Source organism: Schistocerca serialis, chromosome 2, assembly GCF_023864345.2.
Source record: "Schistocerca serialis cubense isolate TAMUIC-IGC-003099 chromosome 2, iqSchSeri2.2, whole genome shotgun sequence".
Taxonomy (NCBI): Eukaryota; Metazoa; Arthropoda; class Insecta; order Orthoptera; family Acrididae; genus Schistocerca; species Schistocerca serialis.
In genome coordinates this window covers 188,138,973-188,158,777 of record NC_064639.1, presented here as the reverse complement: position 1 = coordinate 188,158,777, position 19,805 = coordinate 188,138,973, and the positions used below count along the sequence as shown (strand labels likewise).

Genomic DNA, 19,805 nt, shown 5'->3' with positions numbered 1-19,805 from the left:
ACGCAGTTATTATGCAGCATTAAATGTAGTAAACCATTGCACGAAATTTTGAAGAGTTCGCAGAGGTAAAAGTCCATAGAGTATACAGTAAATTTTATATGAAATTTAGGCATCCTGTCCACATTTCACTCTCAAAATTGTGGCAACTAAAATCGACCATACGGAAAGTATACGCATTCCTCTGATCCCAAGCCACCGCTATTTGCGATTTCCGTAGTGTCAAGAAAGAGCTCACTGGAGGGCATGATGAAGGCCAGACGTGTTTTCTGATGAAAATCGCTTGTATCTCGGTACCTGTGATGGACGAGAACTGGTTAGGAGGATGCCAGATCCTGCAACCAACCTGCCTGCATGCTAGACACACTTGGCCTACGCCTGGAGTTATGGTCTGAGGTACAATCGATTTCGTATGACAAATAGACCACCCTCGCGGGTATCCCACCCACCCTGACTTCAAAAGTGTACGTCAATCTGATGATTAGACCTGTTGTGCTGCCATTTATGAAGAACAATCGAGAGCGTGTTTTCCAACAGGAAAACTCTCACCCACGTAGCGCTGTTGTAACTCAGTATGCTCTACAGTGAGTCGTTATATTGCAGATAAGGCTCCAGTCGAGCACATGTGTGAAATCATCGGCTGACAACTCCAGCATCATCCACAAACAATATTAACCGTCCTTGTATTCAACGACCAAGGGCAACAGGCGTGGAGCTCATTACCGCAAACTAACAGCCGGCACCTGTACAACAGATCGCATTCACGTTTGAATGCATTCATTCAACATTCTGGCGGCTACACCGATTATCAATGACCAGCACTTCACATTTGCAGTGGCTTACTTCGCACTTACGTTAACCTGTGATGAGATTTAAATATGTTACCTAAGCAAATCTATTCCAGATATTTCATTACTCTACATTAATTGTTCTTTGGTATTTCGGTTTTTCCCGTCAGTATATAATATTTGATTTCTCGTTCTGTTTAACATAAGAGTGGAACAAATAAGCAAGCGAACTGGTCCTGGTAACCAACTTCTAGTATACTGAATAATGGTCTGGTCTTGCAGGTGGAAAGTTGTTCTGTTACTCTACAGCAATAATTTAGGGTTTTGATATATGATGTTTTTTGAAATCCTATATATAACTCTGTATTATCAGAATTCTACTACTTACATTTTAACCACAACATGAGTGAGGAGAAGAGACTGATCCAAATAACATCACTGAAAGATAGACGTTAGTAAGGGGATCGCTGATGCTGTTTCTGGTGAGCCTTTATGGTCAGAACTAGCGAAACTTGAACCTGTCTGATGACATTACAAATGGTAACAAACGCATCATAACAGATGATAGTAAATATTTCGCAACCCTCCGGTGTACCAGAAAACATAAAAAAAATGTAGATATGCATGTTAAGTCCCATAGTGCTCAGAACCACTTGAACCATTTTTTTGGCAAAAGATTTCGCAACAGTCCCCCATCCCGATCTCCGGGAGAGGACTGCCAAGGGGAGGTGACCATGAGAAAAAGGCTGAATGACTAATCAGAGGTTGTCGTTCTAAGCGTCGGGTTGTCGAATTTAAGAAGTCTCAACGTGGCAGGGAGGATAGAAAATCTGAAAAGGTAATTGCTAAGGCTCATTCTAGATACAGTGGTATATAGTGAAGTGAATTGGAGAGAAGGCTAGGATTTCTTGTCAGACGAGTATAGGGTAATATCAACTGCAGCAGAAAATGATATACCGGAAGTAGCATTCGTTGTGAATAGGAAGATAGGAAAAGAGTGAGTTAGTGTGAACAGTTCAGTGATAGAGTTGTTCTTCTCAGAATCGACATCAACTCAACACCGACAACAATGCTCAGGTATACATGGAGATAGGAAAACTATGAGAATATCGAACGGATAATTCAGTACGTAAAGGGAGATGAAAGTGCAACAGTCATTGAGGATTGGGACGCGGTTGAAAGGGAAGGAGCAGAAGAAAACGTTACGGGAGAATGTGGGCTTAATATTGGAATGAGAGAAGGGAAAGAGTAATTGAGTTCTGCAATAAAAACGGCTAGCAATAGCAAAAATTTGTTTTACGCATCACAAGTGGAGGATGTATGCTTGGAAAAGACTGGAAGGGATAGAAATACTCCAGTCAGAGCATGGTCAGGCAAAGGTTTTGAAATCAAATATTTGACTGTAACGCTTACCAAAGATCAGACACAGATCCTGATCATAGTTTAGTAATGATGAACAGTAGGCTTAGGTTTAAGAGAGTAGCCAGGAAGAATCAATACACTGCTTAGTACTCACTTCAGCTATAGAGGTAAGGACAGTTGTAGAGGGCATTCACAGAAGCTGGAAAGAAAAAGATAGGTACAAGGAAGTCAACTGGGAATAAGCCATGGCTAACACAATAAATAGTTCAGTTGATCGACGAAAGAAGGAAGAACAAAAATGTTTTGGGAAATTCGGGGTGCTAAAATACAAGTCACTTAGAGCTGAAATAAATAGAAAGTGCAGGGAAGCTAAGGATAAATGTGAAGAATTCGAAAAAGAAATGATTGTCGGAAGAACCTACTCAACAAACAGAGAGGCTGAAATGATCTTCAGGGAAATTAAAAGCAAAGGCGGTAACATTAAGAATGCTAAGGGAATACCACTGTCAAGCAAGAGACTATCTTATGGGACTTAATCCATCTTATGGGACTTAACTGCTAAGGTCTTCAGTCCCTAAGTTTACACACAATTTAACCTAAATTGTCCTAGGGACAGACACACACACCCATACCCGAGGGAGGACTCGAAACTCCGCCGGGACCAGCCGCACAGTCCACGACTGCAGCGCCTAAGACCGCTCGGCTAATCCCGCGCGGCGGAGAATTAAGGCAGAAGCAGTTAGACAGCTTACGCAACCAAGCTGCTGACAGGAATAATGTATAAAAGAATGGAAAAGAAAATAAGGATATGTTAGATGACGATCGGTTTGGCTTTAGGAACGTCAACGACACCAGACAGGCAGTTCTTATGTTGAGGTTGATTATGGCAGCAAGTCCGCTCCCGGTAGCTGAGTGGTCAGCGGGACAGAATGTCAACCCCGAGGGCCCGATTTCGATTCCCGGATTGTCAGATATTTTCTCCGCTCAGGGACTCGGTGTTGTGTTGTCCTAATCGTCATAATTTCATCCCCATCGACGCGCAAGTAGCCCAAGTGGCGTCAAATCGGAAGACTTGTGAACCGGTGAACTGTCAACCTGCAGGAGGCCCTAGTCCCACGACTTGCTACGGCAGCAAGACTGAAAGAAAATTAAGAAAGGTTCACAGGATGTGTTGATCAGTAAAAACCGTTCGACACTGTAAAATTGTACAGGATATTCCAAATTCTGAGAAAAATGCGCGTAAGGTACACTATCTGATCATAAGTATCAGGACACCTCCCAAAACATACGTTTTTCATATTACGTGCATTGTGCTCTGCACCTGCTGCCAGGTACTCCATATCAGCGACCTCAGTAGTCATTAGATGTGATAGAGCAGGATGGGACGCTCCGCGAAAACCACAAACTTCGAATGTAGTCAGGTGAATGGGTGTCACTTGCTCCATACGTCTATACGCAAGATTTAAACACTCCTAAACATCACTAGGTCCCCTGTTTCCATGTGGTAGTGAAGAGGAAACATGAAGATACACGCACAGCATAGAAATGTACAAGCCGACCTCGTCAGTTGGCTGACAGGAACCAGGCACCAGCGTCAGTGGAAGAGGGTCGTAATGTGCAATAGGCAGACATCTAACCAGACCATCACACAGGGGTTTCATCTTTCAAGCCGATCGAGCACCTCTTCACAACACACGCCTGTGGTGGAGTGGTTACACGACAATAATATCTCTGCAATGGACTGGCCTTCACAGAATCCAGAGCTGAATGCCATAGAACACCTTTGGGATGTTTTGGATCGCCGACTTCGTGCCAGGCCTCACCGACCGATATCGATACCTCTCCTCAGTGCAGCACTCCGTGAAGAATGTGCTGCTATTCCCCAAGAAGACTTCGAGCACCTGATTGAACGTATGCCTCGGAGAGTGGAAGCTGTCATCAAGACAAAGGATGGCCCCACACCTTACTGAATACCTGCATTATCGATGTAGGGCGCGATGAATTTGTAAATCATTCTCAGCCAGATGTCCGGATACTTTTGATAACATAGTGAATGGGGTAAGACGCGTAATATACAGCATGTATAAAAACTACGAGGGAACAATAAGACTGGAAGGGCTAGAAAGATGTGCTCGAATTAAATAGAGTGTAAGACACTGATGTAGTCTTTCACCCCTATTCTTCGATCTGTACAACATACAAGCCACGACGGAAATAAATGAAGGTTCAAGAGTTGGATATCAAATATTGGTGAAAGTACGTCAATGATGAGATTCACTTTTTGCATTACTGTCTTCACGGAAGGTAAAGAAGAATCACAAGAAGTGTTAAATGGAGTACAAAATGTGGGGCAATGGGAATAGTGGAAAATTAGAATGATGAATGGAGAACACGAAGCAGACGTAGGTAAGGAATTCTGCTACATATGTAACATAACAGCTCATGACGTATGAACCAAGAAGGATATAAGAAGCACGCAAGCACTGGCAAGAAAGGCATTACTGGCCAATAGTAGATTACTAGTAACAAACATAGACCTTCATTCGAAGAGTAAATTTCTGGGAATGTTCGTTTGGAGCACAGCACTGAGCGCTAGTGAAACATGGACTGTGGAAAAACGACAACAAAAGAGAATCAAATTTGAGATGTGGTGCGACAGAAAAATGTAGAAAACTAGGTCACTGATAAGGCAAGGAATGAGGAGGTTCTCAACAAAATTGGAGAGGAAAGATACAATGACAGGAAGAAACGACAGAATCGGAGATAAAAAGGACTATATGAAAATCACTGACAAGAAGGAGCGACAGGATGGTAAAGCATGCGTCAACACATTAGGGAATGACTTCCATAGTACTATAAGGAGCTGTAGAGAGGAGAAACTGTAGAGGAAGACAGAGAATGGCATACACCTGGAAAATAACTGTGGACGTAGGTTGGAAGTGCTCGTCTGATGTGGGAAGGTTGGCAGATGGGAGGAATTCGTGGTGGGGTCACTTCAAAGCAGTCTGATGACGTGCGATTGAGTAGCTCATCAGAATGAGATTTTCACTCTGCAGCAGAGTGTGCGCAGATATGAAACATCCTGGCAGATTAAGACTATGTGCCGGCTCGAGACTCGAACTCGGGACCCTTGATTTTCGCGGGCAAGTACAATCTGAGCTACCCGAGTACGACTCACGCCCCGACCTCACAGCTATACTTCTGCCAGTATCTCGTCTCTTACCTCCCTTGTTTCCCTTCTAGCATCGAAATGAACCGTTTCTGGACATGGGTTCCTATGTAAAACGATATGTCCTAAGTCCCCTCTACAAGCTCTTGAAGTGTGTAAGATGACTTGTGAAACACCCTGTAGGTAGCATCACTTATAGTGTTACACTAGAGTAATTTTTGTGTAGTTCCAGCTCATTCTTCCCTTTCACAACTTACAAGGGGAAGGCCTCAGACACGGCAGTTCGCTTGTGTACAACCTAAAACGAAGGAATCTAAGGTATTTTGGGTCAACAACCCCGCAATTTTGAGAAAATCACCCCTAATGATTATGACGAGCAATCGACTCAAAATTAAAGGGATCGATAGACAATTGTTAATACAGCATTTTTCATCATCAGGTATGGGGTCCGCAAACGCAAACTTTACCAGAAATCGAGGTAAGAATTTTTTACAACTGCCGTTTCTGTAACCACATGGTAAACACTTTTCGCCGGCAGCACCGATAGCGCAATGGCCAAGGTAACTGGCTGGGAGTCGGAAATCCGGGTACGAATCTCGAGGAAACCTATCCGATGTTATTCTTTTCGTTTTTATTTTTCCCTATCTCAATTGATAGGGATAGGAGGGTTAATAAGGTAAGTAAATTAATAAGGAATGATAATAATAAGACAGGCAGACTAATTTCCCAAACGACGTGAGTTATTGAAGTATTAAAATTTTAAGCCTTGTCACATGAATGCAACTCCGAGGAAGAGTGCTGCGAATTCCTCACGAGCGATCACAAATAGCCAATCGCGCGACGCTTGTTTACAGCGAGGCACGGGACGCAACGCACGCGGGGAGAGTTATGTTGTCCCGGTTGCCTCTTCGTCATATCATAGTTGTGAACCTCGAAGAGTGAAGGTGTCCAGCACGAGTCTTACAGAAGTCAATCGGAAAGAGTTTTTTTCCGTCATTGGGCTGCCGCGAATCTCGCGGATACATGCAGTGATTTTTCCATCGTTAATGCGCCGAATAAAGCACGTATTGTGAATGAATACAGTGTTCTTCCGTAAGTAACGTATGACGAGTACTGTAGGTAGTTTGTAGTAATAGTGGAGCATGTGCACCCTTCGACTAGCGCTGTAATATACAGGGTGTTACAAAAAGGTACGACAAAACTTTCAGGAAACATTACTCACACACAAAGAAAGAAAATATGTTATGTGGACGTGTGTCCGGAAAGGCTTACTTTCCACGTTAGAGCTCATTTTATTACTTCTCTTCAAATCACATTAATCATGGAATGCAAACACACAGCAACAGAACGTACCAGCGTGACTTCAAACACTTTGTTACAGGAAATGTGCTCCGTTAGCGAGGATACATGCATCCATCCTCCGTCGCATGGAATCCCTGATGCGCTGATGCAGCCCTGGAGAATGGCGTATTGTATCACAGCAGTCCACAATACGAGAACGAAGAGTCTCTACATTTGGTACCGGGGTTGCGTAGACAAGAAATTTCAAATGCCCCCATAAATGAAAGTCAAGAGGGTTGAGGTCAGGAGAGCGTGGAGGCCATGGAATTGGTCCGCCTCTACCAATCCATCGGTCACCGAATCTGTTGTTGAGAAGCGTACAAACACTTCGACTGAAATGTGCAGGAGCTCCATCGTGCATGAACCACATGTTGTGTCGTACTTGTAAAGGCACATGTTCCAGCAGCACGGGTAGAGTATCCCGTATGAAATCACGATGACGTGCTCCATTGAGCGTAGGTGGAAGAATATGGGGCCCAATCAAGACATCACCAACAATGCTTGCCCCAACTTTCACAGATAATCTGTGCTGATGACGTGATTGCACAATTGCGTGCGGATTCTCGTCAGCCTACGCATGTTGATTGTGGAACTTTACAATTTGATCACGTTGGAATGAAGCCTCATCCGTAAAGAGAACATTTGCACTGAAATGAGGATTGACACATTGTTGGATTAACCATTCGCAGAAGTGTACCCATGGAGGCCAATCAGCTGCTGATAGTGCCTGCACACGCTATACATGGTACGGAAACAACTGGTTCTCCCGTAGCACTCTCCATACAGTGACATGGTCAACGTTACCTTGTACAGCAGCAACTTCTCTGACGCTGACATTAGGGTTATCGTCAACTGCACGAAGAATCGCCTCGTCCATTGGAGGTGTCCTCGTCGTTCTCGGTCTTCCCCAGTCACGAGTCATAGGCTGGAATGTTCCGTGCGCCCTAAGACGCCGATCAATTGCTCCGAACGTCTTCCCGTCGTGACACCTCCGTTCTGGATATCTGTCTCGACACAAAAGTACCGCGCCACGGCTATTGCCCCGTGCTAATCCATACATCAAATGGGCATCTGCCAACTCCGCATTTGTAAACATTGCACTGACTGCAAAACCACGTTCGCGATGAACACTAACCTGTTGATGCTACGTACTGATGTGCTTTATGCTAGTACTGTAAAGCAATGAGTCGCATGTCAACACAAGCACCGAAGTCAAGTGGTTCAAATGGCTCTGAGCAGAATGGAACTTTCCATCTATGGTCATCAGTCCCCTAGAACTTAGAACTACTTAAACCTAACTAACCTAAGGACATCACACACATCCATGCGCGATGCAGGATTTGATAGGAAACAAACAATGTATTTACCTTAATAGCATTGAGGTGGCATAACATATATATATATATATATATATATATATATATATATATATATATATATATATTCATGACATGTAGTCTTACAAATTTCCTTTTTCTGACGGACGCACGTCCAGTTCGTCCGCTCTCAAATCTCTTGCATCTCTCTCCCCACATCCACCACTGCTGGCGGCTCACCTTCAACTGCACAACGCTACGTGCTGTTCACATCCAACAGCCCAACGGTATATAAGCGAATATTATGAGTCCAACCAGCCACAGACTTCACACTACACAGTCAATGGCGGCGTTACCAACATAAAAACCGAAAGAGCCTTCTTATAATATGATGGAAGATTCGGATTTGGCGGAAGGCTGGATGAAGTTACCTGCCATCATGTGTCAACAGTAAAGCACAGAGGAGATGGTGTTACTGTGTGGTCGCATTTTTGTTGGTTGTACTTCTGGTACCCATATTACTCTTAGGAAAAGGTTGAATGTGGCATCATATGAACACACTTTAAAGCATGGTTTACTGTGTACAGTAGAGATTCAGTTTGGAGACGATGGTCCCGCTTAAAAGACATCATTATTCCTGAAATGGACTGGCGTGCAAAGACTTACGACCTGAACCCAATGGAACAGAGCCAGAACGTCGAGACCGCCCTAGCCACCAGCGTCCAGCGTCACTATTTTCACTGGTAGCGGCTCTTGAGGAAGAACGGTCTGCCATTCCTCCCGAGAAATTCAGATACCTCAACGAAAGTGGATTTCAAAACGTCAAGAAGGCAAAACCCTGCATATTAATGTGCACTGATAAATGTCCAGATATTTTTGATTGGATAGTGTATATTTAGTAGGGATAGATATAGTGCATTTGCCTCTTCATACACTCGCTCTTCGATACACTATTATCTTTGTTTTTGCCATCAATGCTCGACATCAACTCAGTAGCCACGCACAGATGGCGGGTGGCAGCACTAGCAGTTAAGCGTATATAAGGCGTGTCAGGGGGACGAGGATAAAGTGCATCCGTTGTCGTTATGCATTAGCAGAGCTATTTATTTAGGCAAACCAAAGACTATGTTTTACTGACAGTAAACCTGTAACAGTTCCGCTAAAGAGACGGCCTTCACTCTGCTTGCTCGTCCTCTACTGGACTACTGCTGTTTTGTATGGGATCCTTACCAGACAGATCAGGTCAAAGAAGGGCAGCTTTCTACTATCGGAAAACAGGCGAAATACTGTCATGGATATGATAAAATAGTTTGGTGGTCATTAAGACAAAGAGGTTTTTTGTTGCAGTGAGATCTTATAACGAAATTACAATGACCAGATTTCTCCTCTGAATGTGAAACCTTTTTATTATCGTCAACATGTTTAGGGAGAAATGATCATCATGATAGAATAACACAAATCTGAGCTCGTACAGAAAGATGTGTGTATTCTTTTCCCCCACATGCTGTTAAACAATGGAACGGTAGAGAAATATTCTGAAGGTTCTTCGAAGAATCCTTTACCACGCACTAGAGCGTGAATTACAGAGTAGTTACGTAGATGTAGATGTTTTCTAAATCTACAATATTACAAACGTGTATTGGCTTTCCATAGACTGTCTGCTGTGATTTAATAAGAACGAAAATATTTAGTTGTGATCTAATTTTTATGACTCAGTACTTTGACAGAGCTTTTCCTGGTGTCTCACACTTCCTTTTCCTCCGTTACGAAAGATAACGTCTGTGATGAGATGCTCGTCCACTGCTGCTGAGATGAACGTTTTTTTTTTATTTTTCTTAAACTTGTCCAAACTTAATAATCTATTTCAATGTCTGAAAACATTTTCTCACTGATGTGCCACGATCAGTTATTTCCTGACAGTCCGAGCTATCTCTTTTCTCTTTCCTTGGACCCCATAAAAGCTCCGGACTTTTCAGTGTGATATCAGATTTTGTACGAAACATCTGATACACAAGATTTGGCTGTATTATTGTAGCTTACTACTGACTAAGTACTCCGAGCACATATCCCAAAGTAAAATGTTGTATAATTATGATTGTGTATAAATTAATAGGTTATGGGTTCATATGCTGGTTTGTGCAGTATTTGTGTGCTATAAACTAATGAAATTTTCCAGATTATGTTATGATTTAATGATGACTTTCACTTATTGTTCCAGAGTTGCCATAACATCTCCGAAGTCGCCGTTATTAAAGGGCTCTGGACCTAGATAATAATGAATATGTAGTTTTTGTGCGTCTTGTGAAATGAAATAGAAGAGACTTTCGTTTCAAAATAATATACATAGTTTGTGTTTAGCTTAATTCTAAGTAAGGCGTTTTAAACTTATATTCAAAAAAGTGTATTTACACAGGATGCTCATAAAACATTAGCTGGAAATATATAACCAACCATCTGTGTTACATCTTCCTACAGTTGGCGCACATGGGACAGTTTGAGATGGCGAGTCTCAAGACTAACATAATACCTTTGTTGTTGCCTTTGTATTGTATCTTTAGTACACAGCACTTATGACATGCTTGAAAATTGCTTTTGTATGCACATCAAGCCTACATGGAAGTAATCAGTAACAAAATAACTACAGTTTTTTGTATAAATGTGGACAACGCTCCTAGCTGTAATGTGGTATAAGATAACATCAACTACGACGTCCTCTGTAAAAAAAGTTTCACGCATATGAGGACCAGAAATCTTGTCCAAACTACGTTGCTCACTCTCTCAATTTGATTCCGTGTAATCCCATGGAGACACTTATTTAGTAACTCAGAGTCAGACCAGTCTCTGAAAATTTACTTTATAATGCCCATGACAATATTTGGTAGGTAATTACGCGCATATACACGCTTTGCTCGTTGGTACCTATTGTATGTCAACCAAGTGTCTGGACCGTTTAAACATAATCCATATAACTGTTCAAGGTTTGTAGGGAGAGCACATTATACGCTATGGAGTATACCAATCTACTGCCATATGCACCAAAGCGAATATTATTAGGTGTCTTGTTCTCTAGAAATCACGTATTCAGTAATATGTCATTCATAAACAATAAGAGAAGGAGGACTGATGCGAGGAAAAATAAATACTTTCACGAGCAAGATACACAAAGCACGGAACCTGCTTAAAGAATTCATGAACTGTTGTTAAAATTTCAAACATCATTTCCCCCAAATATTCTCTTTCGCTATATAACGAACATTTTCCTGTCAACTGCTAGCAATAATGACCTACAATTTGCCGTATTTTTGCTGCCTATGAATTGGCACATTTTATCATTTTTTACTTTTTCTAGTTTTGCAAAAGTATTATCTGAAGAATAATTACCATTTCTTTGAAGTCCTTTTGGGAACAGGCGTCCAACAAACTCATCATCTCTCTATACAACATTATCTTTACAGGACTTGCAGCGCAATAGAATGCGTTCCATTTATTTACCATGGTGGGGATAGCAGTGTTTGGGTCTCCTGAAAGAGTGCAGTATAATAACGTATTGTTTGTTCTTAACCGTGGTCCTATTCATGTTACATTAAAGTATGCTGTGCGAGAAAAATTGAGCCTTTAAATATGTGGACATGCATTAAGCTTATCTAGTGCTAATATCTTGCCCCTACATATAAATGGGCACCAGTACATTCCCGTATGCATTTCGAAAACGAAGTTCGGTAATTTTTGGAAGGCCAACCTTGAATTATTAGAAAAGTTATGGTTTGAGAATTTGTTACTGAAGTTTAATTACCAATTACATATTTCTTCTTTAGACTTTCAATAATTTTTCAGTCTATCCAATTTGATATGGTTGGATGTGTATTACTCAGAGCACATATTGCTGAGAGAACCGTCAAGAATATTTCCGCTATAAAGAAGATGCATCCACTAGTTATTTCCTTAATGACTCTCAGTCTGTTTTCTTTCCTATTTAATCTTTTACACTGAATGCAGTAGCGTTCACATAGCCATTCTGCTACAGACTGAAGGGAATGGTCATATCAGTCTGATTAAGTTTAGTGACTTCTATTTTTATTGGTGACGTTATTCTAAAACAATACTGAGTACACCATCTACTTATAATGATTAATATTCATATCTTCATGAAGGAAGCTTAATTTCTCATTAGCGACAGGTTCCCTGTAACTGGCAGCACGAACGGTCTAAAAGGGGTACGTACCCTTCCCTTCTGCCATTGCTACTGCTGGTGTTACGCTGAATTGCGGCTAATGTTCGTTCTAGATGCTGTTATCTACGAAACATAAAGTCCAGATCCCAGATAAATACTGTTGTAGGAGGCAACTTATTAATCAAATAACAGAAGCATCATTAAATTTAAGAATCACACTATCAAACTAATGTTTGCTAATACCCATACATAAAAAGAGGTAAAAAATATATAACTGAAGGAGGAGTAAATAGGCTTCAAGGAAACCATCTTAAATCGTAAGTTGTATTACAGAGCATCAAATAGTGTTCGTTCAAAAGTTATGTATCAGTAATCTTTCACAGGGCTCTCTATAGATGAGAAGAGTGTTTTCTCAGAGTATGATATTTGCACATATCAGTTCATGAAGTGCACGTAGTCTGTAACACGGACACCTTCGGCAACGTACAGCATCTTTTGGAACTGCAAATGAAGTGGTAAAGAATTTGATGAGGTATGAACCGATAGTAACTCCTGTAATAATTTTTAAATATTGGTACCATATTTTTGGAGAACTGGTTTCTTGTACAGCACACAGTAAATAAAACATTAATGGAGCTTTTTCACTGCTAGTTTAATCAGAATTGGTTTTTATGAATCATAAGAACACTTCCATCAATTAATTCGGTTAAAGTCAACTACAAAGGTAAAAACTGAAATCCTTTAACGTTCCCAGATGCGCTAATCTTGCACCAATAGAAAACACCACTCTAAAACAGGGGAGGCGGCCCTGGTTGTCCAGTTGGTTCAGGCCCACCAGTTGGTTGTGGCCCTCCAGTTGGTTGGGGCTCGCCAGTTGGTTCAGGACCTCCAGTTGGTGGGCCTGGTGGTCCAGTTGGTTCAGGACCTCCAGTAGGTTGACCTGTTGGATCAGGACCTCCGGTTGGTGGGCCTGGTGGACCAGTTGGTTGTGGCCCATCAGTTGGTCCAGGAGGGCCAGGCGGAGTCTCTTGGCTGCGGCATGCTGATACCTGTATTTGAATGTCATATTGTGAACTACGTCATACATGTAGATGGAAATTAAGTGGTATTCCATCTGAATGGAGATTAAGATTCCGCTAATGTAGTTTTGAAACAAAGACAATAAATCGCAGAAATTATGATGTGTGACTATTCTGTCTGTTGTGATCTCTGATGAAAGTTGATTTCGCCTCAGTGCCAGTGATGGCTGTGTGTTGGTTAGCTGGAGGCAATGCGAGGGCCTGCAGCCTATCAATTGCCGTGCTAGACACACTGGACCTACAACTGGAATTATGGTCTGGTGTGGACTGCCACTCTGCATGGCAGCACCAGCAGTCTCGTGGTCATCCCTCGCACTCTGACTGGAAGTATGCACATCGGTTTGGTGATTCGACCTGCAGTGCTGCCATTGATGAACAGCGTTTACCAAAAGGACAATGCTCGTCCACATACTGCTGTTGTAAGCCAACATGCTCTACAGTGTCCACCTGTGCCTTGGCCTTCTCGATCGCCAGATCTGTCTCTGGTCGAGAACGTATGGGACGTCATCGGCTGACAACTCCATCGTAGTCCACAAACAGCATTAACCGTCCACGTATTCACCGACCAAGTGCAACAGGCGCGAAGCGCCATCCCAAAAACTGACATCCGCACTTGTGCAACACAATGCATTCGCCTTTGCGTGCTTGCATTCAACAGTCTGACGGTTACGCCGGTTATTAATGTACCAACATTTCATATTTGCGATACCTTATCTCGCACTTACACTGACCTGTCGTCTTGCAATGAAAATGATTTAAATATGATACGTAGTTAAATCTATTCCCGAAATTTCTTTACTCTATATTAATTATTTTTTGTTGTTGCGGTTTTCCCGTAACGTCGACTTGCGACGATACGGTGTAATCACTGTTGCCTCAGAAATCGCAATGGAGCAAAATCTCTAAGTGTTTCAGGCTTTCTTCAGAATTTCTTGAAGAGAAGCAAAGTCTGTACAAGGTTTGTCCCATTCGGGTTGTCTCTTGAACGAAAGCAACTATGCCTGGGCACATGCCGTGACTAGCTTGAAATCAAACACGTGGACAATTCTTTTCTAGAACAAGTCATCTCGGGTGATCAGATTTGGTGTTATGAAATCGAAGCTATCGCAAAATGATAAAATGCATAAGTTCATATGAAGTTTTAGCGATTTGACGACATAACTGATATTCAAATCAATGGGACACACCAGTTGAACAACTTGTGAAAGACAGACTTCACTGACAGTTACTCATGGGTGTATGAATGTTCTGTGCGTTGTAATCAGGTGGGATAGGGGAGGGGATGTAGAACACCTAGAGCGTTGAAATCAACATCTTAATTTTCCTGCATTTTGTATTAATTTTTTGTCGAATCTTTTTGGATTGATGTCGTGCGATTTAGGAAATCCCCCTTAATCGCGTGTGAATGGTCAGACAGTGATTGCAACTGTCTCCCTCTCAAACATTTGTCCAATATGAGGAAAGATGCCGATTATTTAGTGAAATTATGAATGTATAGCTTATAACGAGTCATGCGTAGTTGAGAAATTTTTAACAATCTCATACACTCTCTTAACTTTTGCGTGTAGAACTAATTTGAAGTCGCTTACAGATCCGAAAATGTTAGAAATAATTTTCCACCCTTACATTCGAGAATACCATGTTGTAGGTACATTTTCAAGCATACAGTGTTTGCAAGATAATATAGAAATAAGTACCAGTAAAGATACGTTGAGCACAAATTTCGATAAAGTCTCAGTCCTTACTACTCACCACAAGACACAGGAGAAGAGCTGCCACTGTCGCCCTCATGGTGATGGAAGTGTTTTTGTGAACATGGGCTGCAGAGCTTTTAAAGACTCGCCACTGCGTGATGTGGAGTACTCGTGATTCCGTGATTCTTCAACAAAGGGACGAGCAGAGACTGCAGTCTAAATGTGGCAGTGGAGTATCTGGTTATATCACAAGGTCACAGAGCACAGCTGCGACGAACTGAATATCTTACTGTCGCTCAGTTTTTCATCGACACCCGCTTGTTCCTAGATGTCTGCCTCAAAGAAATAAAGAACCAACAAGGCATGACGAGAGTACTCGTACATGAAACTTTTTGCGCCCTGACAGAACAAGAGATAAGTCGTCCTTACCGAGTGAGGTGGCGTAGTGTTTAGCACTCTGGCCTGGCATTCGGGAGGACGACGGTACGATCCCTCGTCTGGTCATCTTGATTTAGGTTTTCCGTGATTTCCCTAAATCCCCTCAGGGAAATACCGGGATGGTTCCTTTCAAAGGGCACGGCCGACTTCTTTCCCCATCCTTCCCTAATCCGACGGGAGCGATGACCTTGCAGTTTGGTCCCCTTAACAAAAACCAACCAACCAACCAAGTCGTCTTTCGCCGCACACTCCTTCATCGACCTGCTGATTCTCAAAGCTAAACCTAACTCCAGTGTGTAAATTGGGAGATTATCTGTCACATCGACAGGATGACGTATAACATTATCTTACATATGTGACTTCATGAAGTATGTGTATGGTCCGCTACCGCCGTATCACCCGTTTAAATGACTAATATACCTGTAGCTTCCTTGTAGAAGCTTATATTTGAAGTAAATCATCAATGCAATTTGTAGGATAGACATTCTGAAACGCATAAAGCAACCACGGTTCTGCAGGTGTTCAGGACTGCGAAGACTGTGGTTAAAAACCCTGGCCCACCGTATAGAGTTACGTCGTCCGTGGTTGCGATAAAGATGAATGCTGATGTGGTTCCTGTGCTAAAAACACGCCACAGTTACTGGCCAGGTTTTTTCCATTTCAAGCTTGTGGTCTGTCCCTAACACGTTGTCGTGAAGTTAACTCCCTATCATTCTTTCCATCCTCAGCCGCAGAACAGAGGTTCCTTGGCATATTTTTATGCTGAACTAGCATTAAACTATCGCGAATCCTCGATATATAATTACTAATCTATATTTCGTAACTACTCCTGCAAATTTGTCTCCTGGTGCACAGAAAATGGCACAGCCAAGCTCTTTTAACGTGTTAGAGTATGAGGAATGTTCTTCTTTTCCTTTCGTTTCGGCCTTTGTGGCACCACATGTAGCCACGTCATGAATTCCGCTTTCTACTCCTACCCATATATCCTCTTCATCCTTCTCTTCCGCCCTTCTTTCGTGATCGTCAGTGTCATTTTGTCCGCTCCACTGGTGACCCTGTGTCGTATTCCTGGCCTTCTCTGTCATCGATCTCTGGTGCGTTGAAAAATATATATGTGCACTTGCCGCCTTAGTTTCCAAACTTCATCCGCAATTTCGACCAATACTTAACAACCCAACTTCTACTTGCCTCATGGCTCGTCATACTATTCTTCCCCTACACTCTCTTTTTTTCATACTATCCACATTCATCCTTATCACATATCCTGGAGCAGGAGGAGATTAGTGTTTAACGTCCCGTCGACAACGAGGTCATTAGAGACGGAGAGCAAGCTCGGGTGAGGGAAGCATGGGGAAGGATATCGGCCGTGCCCTTTCAAAGGAACCATCCCGGCATTTGCCTGAAGCGATTTAGGGAAATCACGGAAAACCTAAATTAGGATGGCCGGAGTCGGGATTGAACCGTCGTCCTCCCGATTGCGAGTCCAGTGTGCTAACCACTGCGATCACATATCCTGCAAATCTTACAGTTTTCAGTTTGGTTTTCCTGATACGAGTTGCAGGCACTGCCCCTCCAGTGTGATAGAACAGAAGTATCCGATCTATAGGAGGCGTCATATATGGTGGGCTGCGAACGTCCGTTGTCTTGACACTACTGCACGTTCCGTGTGGTATGTCACCGCCAACGGTAAACAATCGTTCCTGTCTCCACAAAGTTCATCTCGCCGACTCTCCGTTTTGCAGGGCGGAGATCTCCAGCAGTAGATGTCTGGCATCTGCTCCAGCGAATTCTGGCATTCTTCACACGTGCCACTCTTGACAGACTTACACCACAAATGATACCTATGTTCCAAGATTATGTGTATTACCGGCAGGCGAACAGTCACTGTGTGAATTGGTTCACACAGTGAGTTCACTCGAAGAAAGAAAAATTCTGCTCTGCTACATACATAAACAAACCACTAAAACGCAACCTGATCATTAGAATAAAAAACCTCTCTTACAAACATATGATATCCTCTCGCTCCTTTCCTTTCCACCTTTGTTATGTTTAGGTACAGCTATTGGAATAGGCGTAGTTAGGGGTACATGTCTGAAGTGGCGTTATTGTTACTTTTTCTTTTAGGGTCAAAGTGATGGTGACAAATAGATCCTTCTTCTCTTGTAGTTTCCTTTATAATCAGGAAAAAAAGGATGCCTCGCTGCCATCTGTAATAAAAGACTCTGTGGGAAGAAAAAAGTATAGAGTTTTTGACTAACAATGAGAAAGTTTTGGATTCCAGATGCTAACCTCTCCACTACTTAAAAAAAATGAATAAAAATCATCAGCAATGGCAGCCGAATAAATCTGGCATAAGAAATCACCCTTGTTCTGCCAACTTCATTGTTAAAGAGGGTGGAGGTTGTAACACCTCCGATTTATGTATCCCGCTCGATCGGGCTCTGAATTGCAGCCCAAATAAATATTAATTAATGTGACCGTGTACCTTATGGGGCTGGCAATCGGATTTGACTGCTACGGAGTTGTTACATTCCATTTTGTCCTTCTCAAATGCTGTAATAATGAAATGTCCGGTGACAAGAAGAAACGCCAACACAGCTTCACTAATCAAGAACCTATTTTCGTCTCAAAAACACAAAAGAAGGAGACAGCCACTGCCTTCGTCATACATATTTAATAACGGCTAATCTCAGCACAGGCTTCCTCGCTATTCATTATCGTCACATGCAAATGCAATCCAACACTGCAATCCAAATGATACCGGCGCGGTAGACGCGAAACCACAAATATCGGCACAGAAATATCACTGATCACTCTCGTAAATTCACTTTCCCGTATTATTCTAACACAAAGGTGTTAAACCGCGGCGATGGCCACTCGCTTTGTCGGTAATGCCTTGCAATACAGCAACAGGCCTCCACACGGCTCGGCCCGCAACCTGGGAACTGACTCCACTCTACATGCGCTCTCGCAACACGACACTATCGATTGTTTGCCCTATCGACCTGTGCCGAGTGCAAACTTATAGTAAGGGCCTACGGACCCCTTACATCCCCGCCCTCGAAAACTTCTTTGGAGCCTCTGGTGTAAAAGAATCGGCAAGGGAATTAGACATTGCTACATCTGAACAAAACACACAGTGTAAATAATTAATGAAATGACAATTCACTAAATAATCCCTCGACTCCGGTAGTGGGCTGCCTCCAAAATAATATTCTACAAAAGGTTATTACATCTCACAAACATGGCATTGTCCAAATTACAATTTTTTTATCAAGCAGCAATAACCCTCTATAGTCCATATTGAATGTCACACACAACATACAATCAAAAATTATTACGTGAACGCATGACATATGAATTATTACATCACAAATTAGTTGCTACAGGTTTTACACTCATTCTCATGTAATCGTCGATATGAAATATGAAGTTCTAGTTACAATACATCAGAAAATACAATGCAAATAAACATTCCCGTTTTTCAAATGTCCGTTTAACAACTGAATGTTCTAAACATGTCCTACCCAACTACATCAAGGAGCTTGAACTCTCTCGTTTCAGACATTCGCCCCAATCGAGTTCCCCTTCCTCATCTGGGTTATCCCTGTTCTCGTGTGAGTAGTACCTTTTTATGTTTTCCACATGTTCCTTACCATGCACTCTCTTTGTCCGTGCATATTCCAACTCCACAGAGTTAGGATGACCAATTTTTATAATCCTGTATGGTCCCTTATAAACGTGGTTGATTTATGTATTTCTGAGTTTATTTTCTTTGATTTTGCATGAACCTTTACTAGTACCAAGTCTCCCACTCGGTAAGTTGTAGATTTCACTAGCTTGTCGTGTCTTTCCTGTCTTTTCCTAGCCTTCTCCTTCATACGTAATTCCACTAGCTCCAATTTCCTTTCCCAGGTCAATGAACTTCCTGGTGGGTAGACTAGCAACTCACGAAAAATACTGTCGGGTTCTTGATTGAGCAATACTTCACATGGTGCAAACCCTGTAGAATCATGTGGGAGATGATTCCTGACCCACTCAAATTCTTCCAGATATTCTTTCCATGAACCATGCTTCCTATGACAGTATGTTCGGCATAAACGGTTCAATTCCTTCATTGTTCGTTCTGCAGGGTTAGAAGCTGACCTATACCTAGAAATGGCAATTTTCTCTATTCTGTGCTGATTTAGCATCTCTGTCCACTCCTTTGACCTAAATTGTGACCCATTATCACTCAAAATTTGCTTAGGAATACACACCTTTTGAAAATAGTCTTTCTCAAAATGGTTAATGATGGCTCTACTTGTAGCTTTCTTCAACAGGTAAAATTTTATGTACTTGGAAACCAGTTCTTCCACTACTAAGATTTGTGTGTGATTCCCTCGTGAGGCCGGAAGAGGCCCAAAGAGATCCACTGCAACTATGTCCTTAATTGCTGTTGGTATAATTG

At 42.2% G+C, this 19,805-nt stretch overlaps 2 protein-coding genes across 53 annotated transcripts in view; one reads left to right on the top strand and one right to left on the bottom strand.

Moving 5' to 3' along the window:
• The window catches only part of LOC126456897 (proline-rich protein 2-like), a 739,962-nt gene that overhangs the window by 308,272 nt on the left and 411,885 nt on the right, over window positions 1–19,805 (top strand). The gene's annotated exons all lie outside the window — the stretch shown is intronic.
• LOC126456902 (proline-rich protein 2-like) overlaps window positions 1–19,805 on the bottom strand; it is a 494,957-nt gene that overhangs the window by 415,826 nt on the left and 59,326 nt on the right. For 2 of the 20 annotated variants that reach the window (XM_050092796.1, XM_050092817.1), the window contains exon 1: window positions 14,976–15,023. The exons of 17 other annotated variants lie outside the window; for them this stretch is intronic. In XM_050092796.1, coding sequence (XP_049948753.1) covers window positions 14,976–15,014 — 39 coding nt within the window. In that variant the 5' untranslated portion in view covers window positions 15,015–15,023. Of the gene's footprint in view, window positions 1–13,030; window positions 13,194–14,975; window positions 15,052–19,805 lie in introns of those variants that run through there. One more of the 20 variants, XM_050092795.1, reaches the window with a different exon arrangement.